Below are 19,579 nucleotides of genomic sequence, written 5' to 3' on the forward strand. Positions count from 1 at the left end.
GTTCAACAGACATCTGCTCTGAATGGTGCTGGTTTGGGGTGGATACTTGGGCTGGCTGGCCTGTTGGCACCCTGTCCAGCCCTGTTGTCTGAGATTCAGCACTTTGCAGGAGAAAGAACCTCACAGGATCATAGAATGGTTTGGGTTGGAAGGGACCTTCAAGATCATCTAGTTCCAACCCCCTGCCACGGGCAGGGACACCTTCCATAAGCCCAGGTTGCTCAAAGCCCCATCCCCCCTGGTCTTGAACACACCCAGTGATGGAGCATCCACAACTTCCCTGGGCAACCTGTTCCAGCAGCTCTCCTTTTACTTGTTTACACAGGTAGTTTTGCAGACAAAACTTACGAGTGGAGCTCAGAGGAGGAAGAGTCCGTGAGGAAGGCAGGACCAGTGCAAGTCCTCATTGTCAAAGATGACCATTCCTTTGAGCTGGATGAAGCTGCACTCAACCGCATCCTCCTCTCGGAGGCCGTCAGGGATAAGGAGGTTGTGGCTGTGTCTGTTGCTGGAGCTTTCAGAAAAGGGAAGTCATTCCTGATGGACTTCATGCTGCGCTACATGTACAACAAGGTATGTCTCCAGCTCAGCTGGCCCTTCCCAGGAGTGTGGAGATGCTGCTTGTTGCTCCCACGTAGCACCCAGGGATGACCTGGAGAGGACACTGGCTTGGTGCTCTAGGAATGCTCAAGCCTCTCATTTCCATGGGCTTCACAAAGTCAAACAGAGCAGATCCTTCCACGGCCCTGTGCACCAGCGGGTCTCCAGTGGCTTCTTGACTTTGGAGCAGAGATGTTCTGCTCCACTGTGGTGGAGGCAGCACAGGGGGAAAGTGTGAAACCAAAGTGAGATGAGCACTCCAGCAACTTCTTCTGCTCCTTCCTGCAGGAAGCTGTGGACTGGGTTGGAGATTACAACGAGCCTCTGACTGGTTTCTCCTGGAGGGGAGGGTCAGAGCGGGAGACGACCGGCATCCAGATATGGAGCGAGGTCTTCCTGGTGGACAAGCCTGATGGTAAAAAGGTGTGTGCTTCTCTGCTGCACTGCTGGCTGCTGGTCAGCTCGTTTTTCTCTTCCAGCTTTTGTAACACTCTCCTGCCTTGTCTTAGGTGGCTCAAGTGCCTGTGCAAGTTTAGAGGAGGTCTTCAACACCATCTCCCTAGTTTAGCATGAATGGTTTGATGCAGGGAGCTGACAAGATGTCTCAGTGTCCCTGATATCCTTTCACCCTCGAGCTCTGGGCATTCCAAGGTTTATTTCTGTGCTGTTCTCAGAGATCTTGAATCTGAGCTCCTTGCAAACTACTCCTCTTTCTTAGAGCAGTAGCTGCAAAGTGGAGTGTCTTCAGTCAGGGTGCTCAGATACAATACAAACTGTATTTTGGGGCATCCTGCAAATTCAACTTACAGCCAGGAACATTTATATTCTTCTGCTCTTTAAAGAAGAGCCCAACACCAAAGTGATACTGAATTATTCACAGGGTGATTTCTCATACTGGCTGAGTGTGGGTTAAGGAGAAGAGATTCGCTGCTGTGGTGGGCTTCTGTGACACGAAGCTAAGGCAGGCTCAGGAAGAGACCCAACAGCACTGACAGCAAGTATTTGAGGAGCAAACAGGTTCCCTCCTCTGCATCTCAGTGTGTTCATTTCACTGCCTGCTGGAGTCATCGTGCTGACAAGAGTGTCTGGGGCTGCCCTTTCCCTTGGTTCCACACCACCAGTTAGAAGTCTGGGTCAGGAGCAGCGAGACTCCTGCACAGTAATGCAGCTGATAGCCACACCCCTCCACAACACTTTGGTGTCTGAGAGTGGTTTTGCTTGGATGCAGATGCTGAAGGGCTGACATGGAGCTTTCTGCCCCTCAGGTTGCAGTGCTGCTGATGGACACTCAGGGGACCTTTGACAGCCAGTCCACCCTACGGGATTCGGCCACCGTGTTCGCCCTTAGCACCATGATCAGCTCCATACAGGTGAGCTGGGGCATGACTCCAGGAACCACTTCCCTACTAGTCACTGGCAGAAGCCCAGTAGCTTGGCAGCAGCCTAATGCAGCAGCTCCCCATGGCCTTTGGTGGTAGGGACAAAGGCCAGGACATTGGCTGCACTGAGTGCAGGATTCACATGAGACTCCATCATCACCTCTGCTCTCAGCACTGCTGAGGCCACACCTCAAATCCTGGGTTCAGTTTTGGGCCCCTCACTCCAAGAAGGACCTTGAGGGGCTGGAGCGTGACCAGAGAAGGGCAACGAAGCTGGGGAAGGGTCTAGAGCCCAAGTGTGGTGAGGAGCAGCTGAGGGAGCTGGGGGTGCTGAGCCTGGAGCAAAGGAGGCTCAGGGGAGACCTTCTGGCTCTGCACAGCTCCTGACAGGAGCCTGGAGCCAGGTGGGGGTCAGGCTCTGCTCCCAAGGAACAGGGGAGGAAATGGAGTCAAGTTACCCCAGAGGAGCTTTAGGCTGGACATGAGGAAGGATTTCTTCCTAGTCAGGGTTGTTGAGGCCTGTGCCAGGCTGCCCAGGGCAATGGTGGAGTCCCCACCCCTGGAGGGGTTTCCAAGCCGTGGAGATGTGGTGTGAGGGACACGGGGCAGTGGGGACCTGGCAGTGCTGGGGGATGGTTGGACTTGATGATCATAAAGATCTTTTCCAGCCAGAATGATTGTATGATTGGGTGTTCACAGGGAACAGTCTCATCTCCTCATCTCACCCCAAGAGCAGGGCCAGCAACAGCTTTGGCCCCTTTTCTTCCAGCTACCAAAGAGGAAAGGACCTTGGTCTGGGGAACTGGGTGTGCAGAAGCACTGTGTCTCAGTGCTGCTGGAGAAACCTCTGGGCTGGAGATGTTCACATACCAGTAACCACATAGCCTGTTAGGGCTTCCCTTCCTACCACCCAGCCTTTGCTTTTGAGGACAGTGTGAACAGGGTGGAATCTGTGGTAACAGAGCTCAACACATCACAAAAATGGAGGAGAAAGAACAAGAAAGAACAATATTTGGACCTGAGAGGCTGGGGCACGACAGTCCTGTTGCCCTCCTGCTGGGTATTTTGCTACACAGGAGCAGCAGAGCCTGTCTGACACCATGAGTCTGTCCAGCTGCACTTGGGACCTGTCCTGAACCAGCACCATGGACCAGCTGAGGCTGGTTGTGGGCCCATGATCTTGCAGGCTGTAACCACACAGACCCACACACTGGCCTGATGGACATTTTGAATGCTCTGAAATCTTTGTTTTTAAATGCAGGTTTACAACTTGTCCCAGAACGTACAGGAGGATGATCTGCAGCACTTGCAGGTGAGGCCCTTGTCCCTGGGACGCCTGGGTTATGCTCCACACTTGCAGGCTGCATTGCTCTGGAAAGGCCCTTTCACTTCCACAGCCACAAAATGTTTTCCAGTTTCCCAGCTCTCATTGTGGTTTCTGGGCAGGGAGGAACAGTCACTTAGGTTGAAACATGTCTTGCCCACACTCTCGTAGCATGACACCTGTGGGCCTGGGTCCTTTGGCAGGGCAGTCTTCTGCAGACTGCTTGTCCAGTATAGAATGACATTATCATTAGCAGGAAGACCAACAGCCAAACTCCTCCCCCTGCTTCCACATCCCACCCAGAGACCCAAAGTGCCAGACAGCCAGAGGAGGAACAAGTCCATGCACTCACCCACCACAGGGAATGTGAAGAAGGGAGCAATGCAGGCGAGGAGCCAAGCCAGGGGAGAAGGGAGCAGCCAGGCCAGGAGCCCAGGGATAGAGCAGGGACTCAGAGACAGCTTCATGTTCTGGCCTTGCCATTCTGTAAACTCTACTTGCCATGAGGAGTCTGGAAGCCCTTCCCATAGCCCCAGTCCTCACACAGCACATCCACTGCATAGACAGGCATCAAACCCCTACCACCAGCAGAGTCAGCTCTTATAGAGGTGGCTTCTTGCCCCACCACCAAGTGAATGTGGAAGGTGGGGGCACCTGGTGGTGATCTCCTCATCAGCTCCCACCGAAGGCTGGCCAGACCCTGGGTGAAAGCCAATCAGGAGGGGCTTTCTTGCCTGGTTGTGGGCATCATCCATGTGCCAACCCTCATTCAGGGCTGGGGGTTTAACTCCAGCACTTCAGGCAGTGAATGGGATGCTTGTCAGGGGGACTGTTCCTGTCTCTGGGTTGTCTTCCTCGAGGCTGATGGAGCTGGGAAAAGCCCATGGTCGTACTTTGTGCTGGAAGGAGTGGCTGGAGAGCTTGAAATGCCCAAGGCTGCTAAGTCAGGAGACAGAACTGACTGAGAGATGTGGAGACCATCTTCAGCTGTGTCCAAGGCTGCTGCAAAGTGGCCTTTTCTTATGTCCACAGTGCACAGGACCAGTTTTCATGGGCGCTGCAGCCAGAGAGGGTTATGTTGACTCCTTAAAGGCAAGGTTAGAGGAGCATCCAACAGACTGCACAGGGCAGGTGCACAGTGCCCATCCCAGGCCATCTCAGCATGGAGCACCTATCACAGGTCTGCCAGGATCAGTCTGGACACAGCTCATCCTGGCCTGTGTGCCTTCCATGGGATTATACTGGGGTTCTTCAAGGAACAGAGACCCACCCAAGGCCAGGACTGAGCCATGGGGCTGGACACACACAGTGACCTGCAGCAAGGGAGGGATCCAGGGGGTTACCCGTGTGTGGTGGTGCTCCTGCTGCTGTGACCCTCCCTCTGCTGCTCCCTGAGCTGGGGCAGTACAAGGGCTCCTTTGACTGAAATAACAGGGAAGCTGAGTAGAATTTGCACTGTTCACACTGTAGGATGGGATCTTTGCATTGTTAGGAGAAGCCCAAAAGAAATTTGGAACCAGTTTATGAGCCTGGATATTGACATCTGTTACTGGCTCAAAACAGATCACCCCTAAGGATAATTACTGTTGGAGACAAGCAGCTAATGGGATTTTTGTGGCACGGGTCTCCTGCCCTTTTCCTGGGATTACCTCCAGCTATCTCTTCTGTTTAGGTGATAGATTGATTGATCAGATAGGGAGCTTAAGAAACAGGAAAGACAAGCAAAACTTCATCTGGAAAAATCAGCATCTGAGGACTCCTGTATCATTCCAGTCAGTAAACATTTTAACAATCATCTCTTTTTAACACTGAACTCCTCCAGTGCAGCTCTGATCTTTCACTTTGGATTTGAAGCCAAACTTGTTTAACGTGGTGACCCATTTCTAGGCATCTGTGAAATACATTTGTGTGCCTTCAGTTAGAAATTACAGCCCAGAGAGACTGGAGAGCCTTGAAATCTGGCTGGTGGGCTGGTGTTGCAGTCTTTGCACAGTGGGGGTTTGCAGGGGAAACACTTATTTCTCTTCTTCCCGGGCTGTTTAGAGAGAGTGGGGCTCCAGCAGTCCCGTGGAGCACAGGAGCTTTCTGGTTGGTGTGAAAACAACACCGAGCAGCTGATTTGAGCCAGTTTTCACAGATTTAGCAGCCAAAAAGCCCAGGCTGAGATCTTTCACAGGAGGGCTCAGCACGGCGACTGTGTGTGCCAGCCCTGCGTGCCACGGGTGTGAATGGGAGCACACAGCCAGCCAGCCCCTCTGCCAGCTCTGCAAATGGAGCTGGCAGCCCCAGCTCAAGGACTGTCCCCTGCTGCTGTGGCCCACGGCTGTCTGCAGACAGACAAACTAACACTCCTGCTGTTCTCTGCTTCTCTGTCCAGCTTTTCACCGAATACGGCCGGCTGGCCATGGAAGAAACATTCCTGAAGCCTTTCCAGGTGAGTTGGAAGGTCCTGGCCAGCACATGTCCCCTCCACCAGAGGTGGCTTGGCCCTGAGCCGGTTGGCTTCACCACGAGGTGTCACTGCAGTTTGCAGGACGGGGGATGGAGATGCCTGAGGACTGACTCAGCTGCACAAAGGAAAGGTTTTGTTCTCCCTTGCCCCCGAAGAGGCTTCTATACACACCCAACATCCCTCTGACTTTCCTCTCTGAACCCCTGCCATCCTGAGAGCTCTGCCCTGTCCTGCCAGATGTCCTGCAGAGCTTGGAAAGCAGTCAGGCTTTGGAGCAGGTTTGTCACCCTGTCTACCTGGGGACTCCCCCCAGCCTTCACTCTGAGAGGTTTGAACCTGCCTGCCCCAGGAATCCCTGCTCTGGTGAAAGGAAAGGATGAGGATTAGCTCAGAGCTCTTGTGAGTGACAGCAGAGCTGCAGGAAGGCTTGTCTTAAGTGGGGCTTTAACTTCAAATAAGGGACATCTGTTCACCCTGCTGCTTCCCAACCCCAGGAAAAGCTGGTGTTCAGAAAAGGGAGAGTGTTGGACAGTGTTGGACAGCTGTGAGCCAGGGAGTGGGGCTGAAGGGCATGGAGATGCTGTGAGCTGGAGCTGCAGGGCTCATGCTGGGGTTGGGGTGGTAAACAGGAGGAAAACACCTTCTGTGGAGCTCTGGCCTTGTCCTCTACAAACCATTCCTTTAACCAGATCCTCTCTGGCAGTCCCAAAGGCTTGGTCCATCTTCCAGCTGGCATCTGTGGTAGGTTTGGTGGTAGCTGGGTGGGGGTTTGTGAGTTTCCCAAGGTGGAAAACAGCAGAGAGCAAAAGGTGCTGTAAAAATGCAAGTAATAACTGGGAATGGGTTACAGTTATTTCACTTTAACCTTCCCATGTAAAAATAGAGTTGCTGAACTCGCCACCATCCTGGAAGGCTTAGGGGGGTTTGTAGGGTGTCTGTGGTCAGAAAGCAGAAATAAAAGATTAAAAAATAGGACAAATTGAGATTTTTTGGGGAAGCTTTGAGTATATTTTGGATGCTGGCATGGGCAGGTGACTGATAAATGGTGTGAAAGCTACTGGTAAAAATACAGGACTCGTAGTAGCCAGAGCTAGGAGAAAATTGTAACATGGTACAGAAAAAAAGCCAGACATTAAATAAATGTTTCTGCTCCTTATTTAAAAACTATCAGGATAATGTAGCCAAGCATCTCAGTGAAAGTGAAACACTTCCTCCTCCATCAGTGAAAAGGAGGCTGTAAGGGGAAACTTTTAAATATGCTTAAGTCATTAGGAGTGGATAATAGGCTCTGATTTTCCCAAAGACCATAATTGCTGTCAAGTCACAAGGTTTTGTGGATAGCAAGCCTTGTCAAACAATCCCATTATCAATCTTTAAAAGACCACGAGTTTGGTTGATAAAGGTGACTATCACCACGGTATGTTGCCTTCTATAAACCTTATCTCCCTACTATGCCAATTAAAAGCAAGTGAGCAACGTAGCAAGTCAGCATTGTCTGTTCTAATCCATTGTAAATGGATTAAAAACTCATTAACTGATAGATGGCAGAGCACGCTGAACTAATTTTCACAGGGAATCATCATCCTTCAGAAGTGTTTCCTTGGAGCTTCCCTCAGGCTCTCTCTGATTGACTGTCATCTTTGTTAATGATCTGGGGGAAAAATCTCAAACGACTGGTGGTAACCCTTGAAAATGTGAGAACATCTGGTGGAAGCTCGATGGGGATGTGGCCAGTTGAGCCTGGCCTGGCCCTTCCCTGTCCACAGCACCAAGGGGACACCTTCCAGCAAACAAACTTTTTTTAAAGACAGCTGAGGGTTTTGGTTAGGAAGCAGAAGGGTGCTGGTGGATAAGCTGCTCTTCCTGGAGGGTGCTGGGGGTGAGGAGCTGGCCAGGAGCCCCCTGCAGCCTGGGCTGCCCCCCCAGCAGCGTGAGCAGCAGGGCAGGGCGGGGATCCTGCCCCTCCGCCAGCTCTGAGGAGCCCCCCCTGCCGCGCAGTCCTCAGCACAGCAGAGCCAGGGACCTGCTGGAGCGGGGCCAGAGGAGCCCCAGCAATGCCCCGAGGGGGGAACCCCTCTGCTGGGAGCCCAGCAGGAGAGAGTTGGGCTGGGGCAGCCTGAGAGGAGAAGGCTCCAGCTGGGGAGACCTGCTGGGGGCTGCCAGGGCTTCAAGGGGCCTGGAAGAAAGCTGGGGAGGGACTTTTTAGCGTGGCCTGTTGGGACAGGACAAGGGGTGATGGTTTGAAACCAGCAGAGGGAGATTAGACTGGAGAGAAGGGAGAAATTTTGGCTGCTGAGGTTGGTGAGCCCCTGGCCCAGGCTGCCCAGAGAGGTGGTCGCTGCCCCATCCCTGGAACCATCCCAGGTGAGGTTGGCCGGGGCTCTGAGCAACCTGCTCTAGCTGCAGATGTCCCTGCTCAGGGCAGGGGGTTGGACTGGGTGACTTTGAAGGTCTCTTCCCACCCAGACCAGTCTGGGATTTTATGATTCTCTGGTAGCTACAGGCCTTAAACCAAGTCAAGTCTTTTTGCAGAAGAGAGTCTACAGCTTGAGTTTCTTGGGTGAGGTTCCAGGCCTGTAAGTGAAACAAGCTGAACCTCTTTTGTCCTTAAAATACATGAATCTGTGAGGGAGGCTTTGGGAGACAGCTCCTGCAGGAAACCGCTGCCAAGCCGCGAGTGCACGGAAAGCATCGGGAGTGAGTGGCTGGATTGATCCTGCTGGAGGGGAAGTAAACCCTGGCAGTGGAAAATCCACATTTCCCTTCAGCTCCCTCCTCTCCACTGTGTGTCCTCACACTTGTCCTGAAGCACAACCTCCTGCACAGCCCCAGACATCAACCCTGGCCACGATGCCTTCGGTGCCTGGGCTGGAGGGTGGCTCTGAGGCATGGCAAAGACAGCACGTCTGGAACAATTTTACTGAAGAAAAAAGGAAAAGAATTCCAGAGTCAAACTGTGGAAGGCATGCATAATGTGTTTGTGGAAAAGTCCTGAACATGGGGACATCTCCTGAGCATCTCATGGTCATAGAAAGAACAGTGTGTCCTGAAGCAGCAACTGGGTGCAGTTGCTGTGGCTTGCCATGCACTTAGGGATGGCCAACTCACTGTCCTCTCCCTTTTTTTAACCTTTCCTGACATTTTATAGAAGGAAAAACAAGGAGAGGAAATATCTTCCCTCCCTTCACTAAATCTTTGTTCTAAACATAGATAATTTTTAGGGACTTTCCAATGAAAATGGATTCCACTTGCTGACCTGCTTATTCATGTGCATGAGAGGAACCCTGCCACCCCCTCCTGGGCTCCAGCACTGAGGACTTCCCCATCCAAACTGGGGGTTTGTTACACAGGATGTAGGACCCTTGCACAGCTGAGACACGGGAGACAGGATTTTTGTGTGAAAACTTTTTTTTTTTTTAAAAGCTTAAAAGTTGACCATGCTGGTATTTATTTATTTATTGCATAGGAACTTCAGATGCCTCAGTAAAGATTACAAAAGCCAGTGATTTCTTATTCATTCTCGTTATCCTGCATCTGCTTCTCATTAAAAGTCTGTCTGGAAGGCTGCCTGGTGAAAAAGGCAGAAAAAAATGAGGCTGTAAAATTCCCATAGGATGGAGCTAAATGTGGCTGGAATTAGGGAGCTTGTTGCCTTTTGTCCCTGTTAGCAAAAATCTTTCTTGCTTTGCAGTTTAAATGATTGATGCTGTTTTTCAAGCTAGGGGATCAGGGTGCCAGCCAGTGCAGGGTTTGCTCCCCCCTTTGCCCTTGTAGGACACAGCCACACATGCAGTGAGTCTGCATGGCCTCAGCACCATCCTGGGGTGGCCCTGCAGAGTGGGGTGTCCACCAGTGAAGGTGTCAGATGCTGCTGGAGCTGGGCAGAGACTCAGGGCCAGGTCTTGTCATGGAACAAAGGTGGGGGTGTGTGTGCTGGGGGTGGTTCTGCCACCACTGTAGGCTCCAACATCTCCCATGAGTGGTGGTGGCAGGGAGAGAGACCCTGAATTCCCTCTGGAACCCCCTTGTGATAACATCCAGCAGAGCTGGGCATCTCACGTAGACAGTCCTGGTCCTACAATTAGCAGAAAACAACAGAGCCCTTGAAGGACAAGTTTTTCTGAGCTGGAGCAGCTGGTAGCTTTTACTCAGGTTTTGGTTTTGATTCCATTTTGTCTGTCTCTGTTTTCTAGTCCCTTATATTCCTTGTTCGTGACTGGAGCTTCCCTTACGAGTTTTCCTACGGGTCTGATGGTGGTGCAAGATTTCTGGAGAAGAGGCTGAAGGTGAGTTCCTTCTGCCCTGCGCTCAGGTGAGCAGTGCCAGCCTGGGGCTATGCTCCTGGGGGTGGAGAATGAAGAGGCAGATCTGCCTTCTGGCCCAGGGATCAGGCACTGCCACCACCTGCACAGGGCACAAGGGTGAGATGTTCACCTGGGGGACAGCCTGTGCTGGAGAGTGTAATCACACAATCCCAGCATGGTGGGGTTGGAAGGGAGCTCTGGAGATCATCTCATCCAACCCCCCTGCTCCAGCAGCTCACCCACAGCAGGGTGCCCAGGATGGTGTCCAGGTGGGTTTGGGATCTCTGCAGAGCAGGAGACTCCACAGCCTCTCTGGGCAGCCTGTTCCAGTCTTGGACACCCTCACACCAAAGAAGTTTCTCCTCCTGTTGAGATGGAACCTCCTGGGTTCCAGTTTGTGCCCATTGCCCCTTGTCCTGTCACTGGGCACCACTGAAAATCAGAGTCTGGCCCCAGCCTCTTGCCCCCCATGGGCCTTTTAGCTCTTGCTCAGCATTGATCAGATCCCCTCTGAGTCTTCTCTTCTCCAGCTGAACAGCCCCAGGGCTCTCAGCCTGTCCTGGCACAGAGATGCTCCAGCCCCCTCAGCAGCTTTGTACCCTCTGGACTCTGTCCAGTAGTTCCTTGTCTCTTCTGAACTGGAGGAGCCCAGAACTGGCCAGAGTCCTCCAGAGGTGGCCTCACCAGGGCAGTGTGGAGGGTCAGGAGAACCTCCCTTGACCTGGTGGCCACACTCTTCATGCACCCCAGGAGACCATTGGTCTTCCTGGCCACAGAGACACATCAAGGGCACAATCCTGGGCAGGGAGCAGGGCATGGGGTGCAGAGCACTGGCACCAGTGAGGGTTCAGCTGAGTGGCCACAGCACTGGCTGTTAGGTGTGAACTGCAGTATGCAGAGATACTGGTTATGGTCACACTTACCCAGTGCCCTAAAATCACAGAAGAGGCATTTTAGGAGGCTGAAGTTTCCTTACCATGTTCAGTAGAGGCCTCCTGTGAGAAGCTTCTGCCCAAGCCCAGACTCCTTGGGGCTCTCCTGCTGGGAGCAGCTGGAGCAGGCATTGGAGATGGGAGTCAGCAGATTCCCTAGAGACCAGGAGTGATGTTTTAGTGCCAGTAAAACTGCTGGGTGAGGGCTCCTCAGGGATTAATCAGGAAATGCATGGGTGATTTGGTGGTGGAGAGATCTAATTAAATGCTAGACAAGAAACACCCTAGTGGGAAATGAGAAATGTTTTTGTATTCCAGTCATAGACAGACATGCCCATTTTCCAGATGACAGTAACATGCCCCAGGGCATGTGGTCAGAGATATATCCCTACGGATAGGAGCAGCCCATGCTCCTGCCAGCACTGCTGGCCCAGCATCACTAGTGTGTTTCCTTCCCATCAGAAGGAAACCCCCTGACCCCAAACTGCTCTCTCACAGGTCTCAGGAAATCAGCATGAAGAGCTGCAGAACGTCAGAAAGCACATCCATTCCTGCTTCACCAAAATCTCCTGCTTCCTCCTACCTCACCCAGGCCTGAAGGTTGCCACCAACCCCAATTTTGATGGCAAACTGAAAGGTATGAAGGCAAAGGGTTGGTTTTTAAGCTGATACCTTAGACCCCCTGTCCTGCTGGTTCCTGAAACCCAAGCATTTTCCATGAAAACCTTCTGGGGGAGGAGTTGGATCCTCCTCCCAATGACATACTCATGCTCAACTCATTCTTCTGAGTCGAGCAGCTGCTTGTTCACAGAATCCCAGACTGGTTTGGGTGGGAAGAGACCTTTAAAGGCCATCATCTAGTCCAACCCCCCTGCACAGAGCAGGGACATCTGCAACTAGAGCAGCTTCATTGTTCATTGCCAGATACTTTTAACTTAGTGCAGAGGCTGGAAAGGTCTCAGAGCTGCTGGCAATGAGGGCAGATGGTTGATAAACAACTGGGCAAGGGCAGGGCTGAGATAGGAAGTTCATGGCTATGGTATGGTGTTAATTAAGTCTGCAATTAACTCCTGTGCCTCCCTTGCAGTTGGGCACAGCTGCAGCGTGGTGCTGGCTGGGTGCTGCAGGGCAGGCTGGTGCTTGCAGAGGGTGGAAGACCAGTCACACGTGCTCTCAAGGGAACCTTATTTCACTTTGAAAAGCTTTCCAAGGAATATTTAATCTTCCTGACTTATCTGATCAGTGGTTTAAAAAAAAAGTTCAACAGGTGAAAAAAAGAGGCAGGAGTAAAAGCCTGGTGAGATCCTCCCCCCGAAAGAGCCACATGCCCCAGGTTTTTGTAGTTGTGAACCAAGTGCTTCCCAGCATCCCTGCTTACAGACTGCTTGTGACCTTAGCAACAGGGAAAGTGGCCCATTGGTCACTTAAACCAGCAGACAGAAGCTTCACTTCCTCTGGCTTTGTCTGGCCAGCGAGCAGACTTGCTCTTCTGGCAGACTGAGTGCTGGGCAGCAACAGGACAGTGAGGGGGAGGCACAACAGCTGATCTCTGTTGGCTTCCCCTTCACTTCAGGTGCTGAGCTGTGGTGTGTGCAGAACTGGCACAGGAGCTGCCTGTGGCTCCTTGACACTGCTTCTCTTGTTCCCTCAGAGCTGTGTGCAGCTTTCTGTGCTCTGGTGGAGGAAAGGTGGGGAAATTCCCCCCCCTCCTTTGCCTTCCCAATGCCTGGGTGTTGTTGCATTGTGTTTTCTGTCTCCAGCCTTGTGCAGTTTAATTTAAATGGCAACAACTGAACATCAGACACTGTGAAGCCATGTGAATGACTGTTAGAATCCTAGAATCACTGTGGTTGGAAAGGACCTCTCCTCTAGGATCACCAAGTCCAACCTTCCTCCCAACATCTCCCTCACCACTGGAACACAGCCTCAAGTGCTACATCAACTTTTTTTTTTTTAAACCCCTCCAGGGATGGTGACTCCACCACCTCCCTGGGCAGCTCATTCCAGTGTCTCACCACTCTATCAGAGGAGAAATTCTTCTTAATATCCAATCAAAACCTGCCCTGGTGCAACTTGAAGCCATTAGAATATGGTCAGGAGAAGAGCCTGCCTCTTGAAGTGGCACAAGCAGCCCATGGACTCCCCAAACAGTGCCCTGTGCCAACTCTGTGCTTTGGCAGAGGGGACAGGCTGGCAGGAGCAGAGACTGTGCTTCTGTGTCTGATGGTGCAATGTAAATGCACAGTTGCTCCCAGTTTTTTTTTTTTCCCCCTATGCAGTCACATTTGTGCTTGCACAAGTATTTTTTACAATCATTAAGGTTGGAAAACACCTCTAAGATCATCAAGTCCAATCATCAACCCAACGCTACCACAGCCACAAAACCCTGTCCCCAAGTGCCACAGCTGTACATTTTTTGAACCCCTCCAGGGATAGTGACTCCACCACCTCCCAAGGCAGTCTGGGCCAATGTCTCTTCATTTTTGAGACCCTGGAGCTGGTTTGGGGACATACATGCAACCAGATTCCTCCCTCTGAACTTAAATCACACACAAACAACCCAAGGTGCCAGACACTGGAAGGAAGAATAAATTAACACACTCACTTACAGCAGAGGATGTAAAGAAGGGAGCAAGCTGGCTGTGGAACCAAGCTGTGGGAGATGGGAGGACCTAGGCAACCAGTCCCATTGTGTAGAAGCTTCCCAGAGAGAGACTCATGATCTTCTTCTGCCATCCTGTAAACTCTGCTTCCAATGAAGAGGCAAGGAGCCCTTTCAACAACCACACACACCATGCAGACAGAGCTCCCAAGCCCACCACCAGCAGAGTCAGCTCTTATAGAGGTGGCTTCTTGCCCCACCTCCAAGTTCATGTGGAAGGTGGGGGCACCTGGTGGTGATCTCCTCATCAGCTCCCACCCAAGGCTGGCCAGAGCCTGGGTGAAAGCCAATCAGGAGGGGCTTTCTTGCCTGGTTGTGGGCATCACCCATGTGCCAGCCCTCATTCAGGGCTGGGGGTTTAACCCCAGCACTTCAGGGGCCATGATCATTTCTGAGTGCTCCCATCACTGCTTTCTAGCACAAGTCTGACCTTGGGCTGGCACTGAGGATGTTGGTTTTTATTTCCAGAAATAGATGATGAGTTCATCAAGAACTTGAAGGTTTTGATCCCTTGGCTTCTTAGTCCTGACAGCCTGGATGTGAAGGAGATCAATGGAAACCATATCACCTGTCGAGGCCTTGTGGAGTATTTTAAGGTATTGGCTTAATTAAGAGAAATTTTGTTTGTTAATCTGTGGTACAGTTGCACTTTTGCTGTGATTAAAGGGGAAGCAGCAGCGGGCAGGCCAGCTGGAGGAAACGTTCTGGTCTGGTGTGTCTGTGTTGCACTCAGTGAGGTTTCAATCTCTGTGCTCTGTTGTGCAGGCATACATAAAGATCTACCAGGGGGAAGAGCTGCCACACCCAAAGTCCATGCTGCAGGTATGTGAGGGTGAGCTGGTGGATGTTCATGCCCTGAGAGTGTCATTGATCCCCAGTGAGTGGTCAGAGGTGTCCAGCTAGGGCAGCACATTGGGTCTTCTCTCATTTAATTTTCAAATGCCTTAGTGTAACAACCCAAGAAACAGCCCTTTTGGATCTAGGGGTGCTGGTGGCCACCCAGCTGGAGATGAGCTAGCGTGTCCCCAGCTGGCCAAGGTGGCCACCAGCAGCCTGGCCTGGATCAGCACTAGTGTGGCCAGCAGGAGCAGGGCAGAGGTCATCCCCCATGGGGAGGCCACACCTCAAATCCTGGGGTCAGGTCTGGGTCCCCCCTTCACAGAAGGACCTTGAGGGGCTGGAGCGTGGCCAGAGAACGGCAACGAAGCTGGGGAAGGGGCTAGAGGCCAAGGGTGGGGAGGAGCAGCTGAGGGAGCTGGGGGTGCTGAGCCTGGAGCAAAGGAGGCTCAGGGGAGACCTTCTGGCTCTGCACAGCTCCTGACAGGAGCCTGGAGCCAGGTGGGGGTCAGGCTCTGCTCCCAAGGGACAAGGGACAGGACAAGAGGAAACAGCCTCAAGTTGCCCCAGGGGAGGTTGAGGTGGGCCCTGAGGAACAATTTCTTGCCCTTGAGGGTTGCCCAGGGCTGTGCCAGGCTGCCCAGGGCAGTGGTGGAGTCCCCACCCCTGGAGGGGTTTCCAAGCTGTGGAGATGTGGGGTGAGGGACACGGGGCAGTGGGGACCTGGCACTGCTGGGGAACGGTTGGACTTAATCATCTTCAAGGTCTTTCCCAACCCAAATCCCACAGTTCTGGCTGGCACTCCCAGCTCTGCCCTGGTTAGCAATTCCAGCAGCACAGCTTGTGCCCCTTGGGCAGCCCGTGGTGGCCCACTGGCTGGCACAGGGTGCCCATCCTGACTCTCTGGCAGGTGACAGCCTGGCCCTGCCTGTGGTGGGGCTGCAGGGGGGTGACAGGGCCCTGGGCAGCAGTGGCTGGGCTGTAGCTCTGCTCTGAGCCCCTGGCTCTGGGGGAGGCTGCAGCTGGAGCTGTTTACATCTGCCTGAGCCTTTTATCTCCCCCTTGCTGTTTGCCACAGCTAGAGCCAAAGTTTTGGTTGCTGTGGCTTGGAGGGTTGGACTCCTCTCTTCATGTAGGCTTTGGCCTGGGGGGACCCAGGAGGCTGGGCGTGTAAATTTGGGATGATCCTGCTTGGCTTTGGCCAGGAGCACTCGGCTAAGATGAGGGAGCTGTTTGATCCTGGGTGTGAGCCCCAGGGCACCCTGTGGACCACGTGTACCCAGCTGGCTGCTGCTCTTTGCAGTTGCACTCCTTCACCTTGTCTTCCGGCAGCTCAACTTTGTGCCCCTTTTGCCCTTCTTGCAGGCCACAGCAGAAGCCAACAATTTAGCAGCAGTTGCCACTGCCAAAGACACCTACAGCAGGAGAATGGAAGAGGTGGGTGGTGCTGAGCATGTCACTTCACAGTGTTCGTGTCTCCTGCATGGACTCAGCCAGGACTGGTTCCAGAGGGTCTCTCCTGTGGTCAGGGTGGCAGAGGGGCTTCCTTGCAGGCTGGAGCAGAGCAGTGCCCAGTCAGGGGATCATCCAGGACCCTTTGACTGACAGATGGTCACTATTTCATCTACCCACCATGGGTAGATACAACCCAGAGATGTGATGTGGGGGGTGGCACCTGCGTGACCATGCAACCCCTGCTATGGCTGCTGCTAATTAGGGGATAAAGTCATTAAACTGGCTTTTCACCTCTGCCCTGCCCTGCCAGCCCATCGCTCAGCTCAGGGGATGGCTGCGATGTTTGAAGGTGCCCCAAGCCTGTCCACAGCCACTTCCAGGCCCCTGCTCTGTTCATCAGCATGGGATTGGCACGGCAGTTCCTGCTGGCAGGAGAGGGGAGCAGAGCTGCGTGGCCAAGCCACACGTGGACTGCTCTGGGCCTTCAAATTCTGGTGGCCCTGCTCAGAAGGCAAACGCTGCCCTTCCCAGCACTGGGGGATGCTGGAGTTCAGGGTGCTGCTGGTCAGCCTGGAGGCCTTCCTGCAGGATCTAGTGGTCCATGGCAAACGGGAGCTCGCAGAGCCCTGACTCCAGCGGTGTGCAGGGCAGGGCAGAGAAGCTGTGGGTGCTGAGGCCTCTGGAGTGACCGGAGTGTCCTCCCCATGTAGGTCTGCGGTGGGGACAAGCCCTTCCTGGCACCCAGCGACCTGCAGGCGAAGCACGTGGAGCTGAAGGAGGAGGCTGTGAAGCTGTTCCGGGGGGTGAAGAAGATGGGTGGGGAGGAGTTCAGCCGGCGCTACCTGCAGCAGCTGGAGAACGAGATGGATGAGCTCTACATCCAGTACATCAAGCACAACGACAGCAAGAACATCTTCCACGCCGCCCGCACCCCCGCCACGCTCTTCGTCGTCATCTTCATCACCTACGTCATCGCCGGGGTCACCGGCTTCGTGGGCTTGGACATCATAGCCAGCCTCTGCAACATGGTCATGGGCCTGACCCTCATCACCCTCTGCACCTGGGCCTATATCAGATACTCTGGGGAGTACAGAGAACTGGGCGCAGTCATAGACCAAGTGGCCGCAGCCTTGTGGGACCAGGTAGGATAAAGAGCTTTTCATTTCCAACCAACCCACCAACAAAGAAAACCCACCCAGTGCTCTTCAGCGTTGGGTTGGCTGGGGCTTGTCCTCCCCTTTGGGATGGCTTTTTGGGGTGAGGGTGGTCAGATGCTCCAGCTGGGAGTGCCTGGGTGGATTGAGCTGGTTGTGCTGTGGTCAGCGAGGGAAGACCTGTGGCCTCTTCTTCAGACAGCAGGGCAAGGAGGTTTAGTCTGGTCCTTAGACCTTCTAGGTGAGGAGAGCAGGGACAGAGGAGGCCGTTTCAGATGAGGCTGGGGGGCTGTTTGTAAGGGAGGAGGTGGGAGTGCCCTGAGGCTGTGGCCCAGGCAGGCAGTACGGGATGGGTTGGGGAGCAGGAGTGGGCAGCAGGTGCCAACCCAGCCCTCCTGCTGGAGCCTGAGCCTCTGAACCCTGCCCGGGGTGAGGGGCCAGCCGTGGAGATCCGGGCTGGGGATGACAAAACTCACAGCACCCTATTTTATTCTGCCTTTTGTTTTTCCCTTCTTGCCTTACCCATCACCAAATGCTGGTTTGTGGAGCTTCAGTGTGGAGATGGGACCTTGGGGACCCACCTGGGTGGCTTTTTGTTCTGTTTTTTGTGTGCACATCTGTGTATGTCAAAGAGAAAGACCCACCTCTCTCCCCTGGTTCTGGGCAGGGGTTTGGGCTCTCGGGCTGCCAGCTGGTTTCCTCCTGGGTCACAGGCAGCTTCTCTGACCCTGGTGTTACCTAGCTCTGATTTGAAACTGCTGAGTAAAACTGTAGCTAGAGCCTGTGGTCATCAGTCTCTTAAACAGGAAACTGAGTTAAGTTCAACACAGATGTGTGTTGGGTCCTGCAGCGGGGCAGGGATAACCCCCTGCAGCAGCACCCTGATCGTCAGTGGTGCCCAGGGACAGGACAAGGGGCAACGGGCACAAAATGCAACCCAGGAGGTTCCATCTCAACAGGAGGAGAAACTTCTCTGCTGTGAAGGTGATGGAGCCCTGGAGCAGCTGCCCAGAGAGGCTGTGGAGTCTCCTGCTCTGGAGAGATTCCAAACCCACCTGGGCACCATCCTGGGCACCCTGCTGTGGGTGACCTGCTGGAGCAGGGGGGGTGAATGAGACGATTCCCAGAGGTCCCTTCCAGCCCCACCATGCTGGGGTTCTGTGAAATGTAATTTTTCATTGCAGCTGAGCCATTGCCTCCTGGCTGCAGTGGTGCCAGGCATAGTCTCCCCTGGTCTCCTGGCTTCCTCACTTGCTGCCCACGGTGCTGGAGAGAATTTGGCTTTTCATCTCCACACCATGGCAAGGGAGGTGATGGTTTCCACCTTGCAGTGGAGGGAGGGTGATCACAACAGGTAGGAGGGGTTTTAGCAGCGAAGTTCACTACAGGCTCCTGAAAGCACAGAGAAAAGCTGTAACACTTAGGGGCCTTTTTTTCCCCATTAGAAAAACCACCTCCCCAAAATGAGCGAATGAGGTTGATCCAGGAACCCTGGAGGTGTTCAGGGCCAGGCTGGATGGGCCTCTGAGCAGCCTGCTCTAGCAGGAGGTGTCCCTGCTCATGGCAGGGGGTGGGACGAGAGATGATCCTTGTGGTCCCTTCCAACCCTGATCCCACCCCCCCCCAGCCTGGGTCCTGTGCTGACACACTGGAGCCCAGCATCTTCCCCTGCCTGTGCAGGAGCCGGGGGGGCTCGGGCAGGAGCAGCACACAGCAGGAAGCCGCAGGGTGCCCAGCTGGGGAAGAGGGAGAGAGGCTCTAGAGCCTGTAGCTGCTCGCTGGGCCCCGAGGGCTCTGCCGCAGGAGGGGAGGTCCTGCCGGGGAGGAGCTGTGCCGGGGGCGGTCCTGGCCCTGCGCTGCCCCGGCGGGCTCAGAGCTCCCTTGGGACAGAGCACGGGGGTCCTGCGAGAGGAACAGCCCACGTCCTGCCCCGTGTGTGATACACAGAGATGCTTTTTGTTACTTTCTCCCCCTTTTTCCTCCCAACGCCTCTCCCCAGGGAAGCACCAACGAGGTAAGTGCCTCCCGTTCTCGGCACCGCTGGGCTCCCGGGGCCACCGGGGTCTGGGCAGTGCTGGCGGCTGGGCTCAGGGCGTCCCTGGCACCCAGCTGCCTGGGCAAGCGGGCTGGAGGTGGGTGCTGAGCTCCAGGGGGGCTGGAGGACGCCTGGGGAGAGATTTGGGTGGGGAGTGTGTTCGTTAGGACAGGGAGTTCATCCTTCTCCCATGGGTTCTGTTTGGGGTTTTCCTGTTGTGCTGAGAAGTTGAACTGAACTCCAGTTTGTTTTGTAGCACCAGCTGTGCAGGTGTCACAGAATCGTTTAGGTTGGAAAAGACCTTTAAGGTCATTGAGTTCAAGTGTTAACTGTGCTGGCAGAGCTCCTGCCTTGGCAGCCAAGGAGCCCCCCACACTTGGTGAGGCCTCTCAGTGCTGCTGGAGGTGCCACGTGGTGTGTTCTGGGGCAAAACCACCCCATATTG

General features: G+C 53.8%; 1 protein-coding gene across 1 annotated transcript; it reads left to right on the plus strand.

The window, feature by feature from the left end:
• Positions 1-325: 325 nt before the first annotated feature.
• ATL1 (atlastin GTPase 1) lies at positions 326-19,231 on the plus strand (the record flags this gene model as incomplete). The annotated part of the gene is made up of 12 exons (XM_008936190.1): positions 326-573; positions 889-1,023; positions 1,866-1,970; positions 3,241-3,291; positions 5,681-5,737; positions 9,949-10,041; positions 11,490-11,628; positions 14,122-14,249; positions 14,419-14,475; positions 15,856-15,927; positions 16,656-17,087; positions 19,099-19,231. Coding segments are annotated over 12 exons (1,650 nt in total), but the record flags the coding sequence as incomplete, so codon positions are not given.
• Between the last annotated feature and the right edge of the window lie 348 nt (positions 19,232-19,579).

This window comes from Merops nubicus, unplaced genomic scaffold (assembly GCF_000691845.1).
Source record: "Merops nubicus isolate BGI_N331 unplaced genomic scaffold, ASM69184v1 scaffold16992, whole genome shotgun sequence".
In the NCBI taxonomy this organism is placed as follows: domain Eukaryota; kingdom Metazoa; phylum Chordata; class Aves; order Coraciiformes; family Meropidae; genus Merops; species Merops nubicus.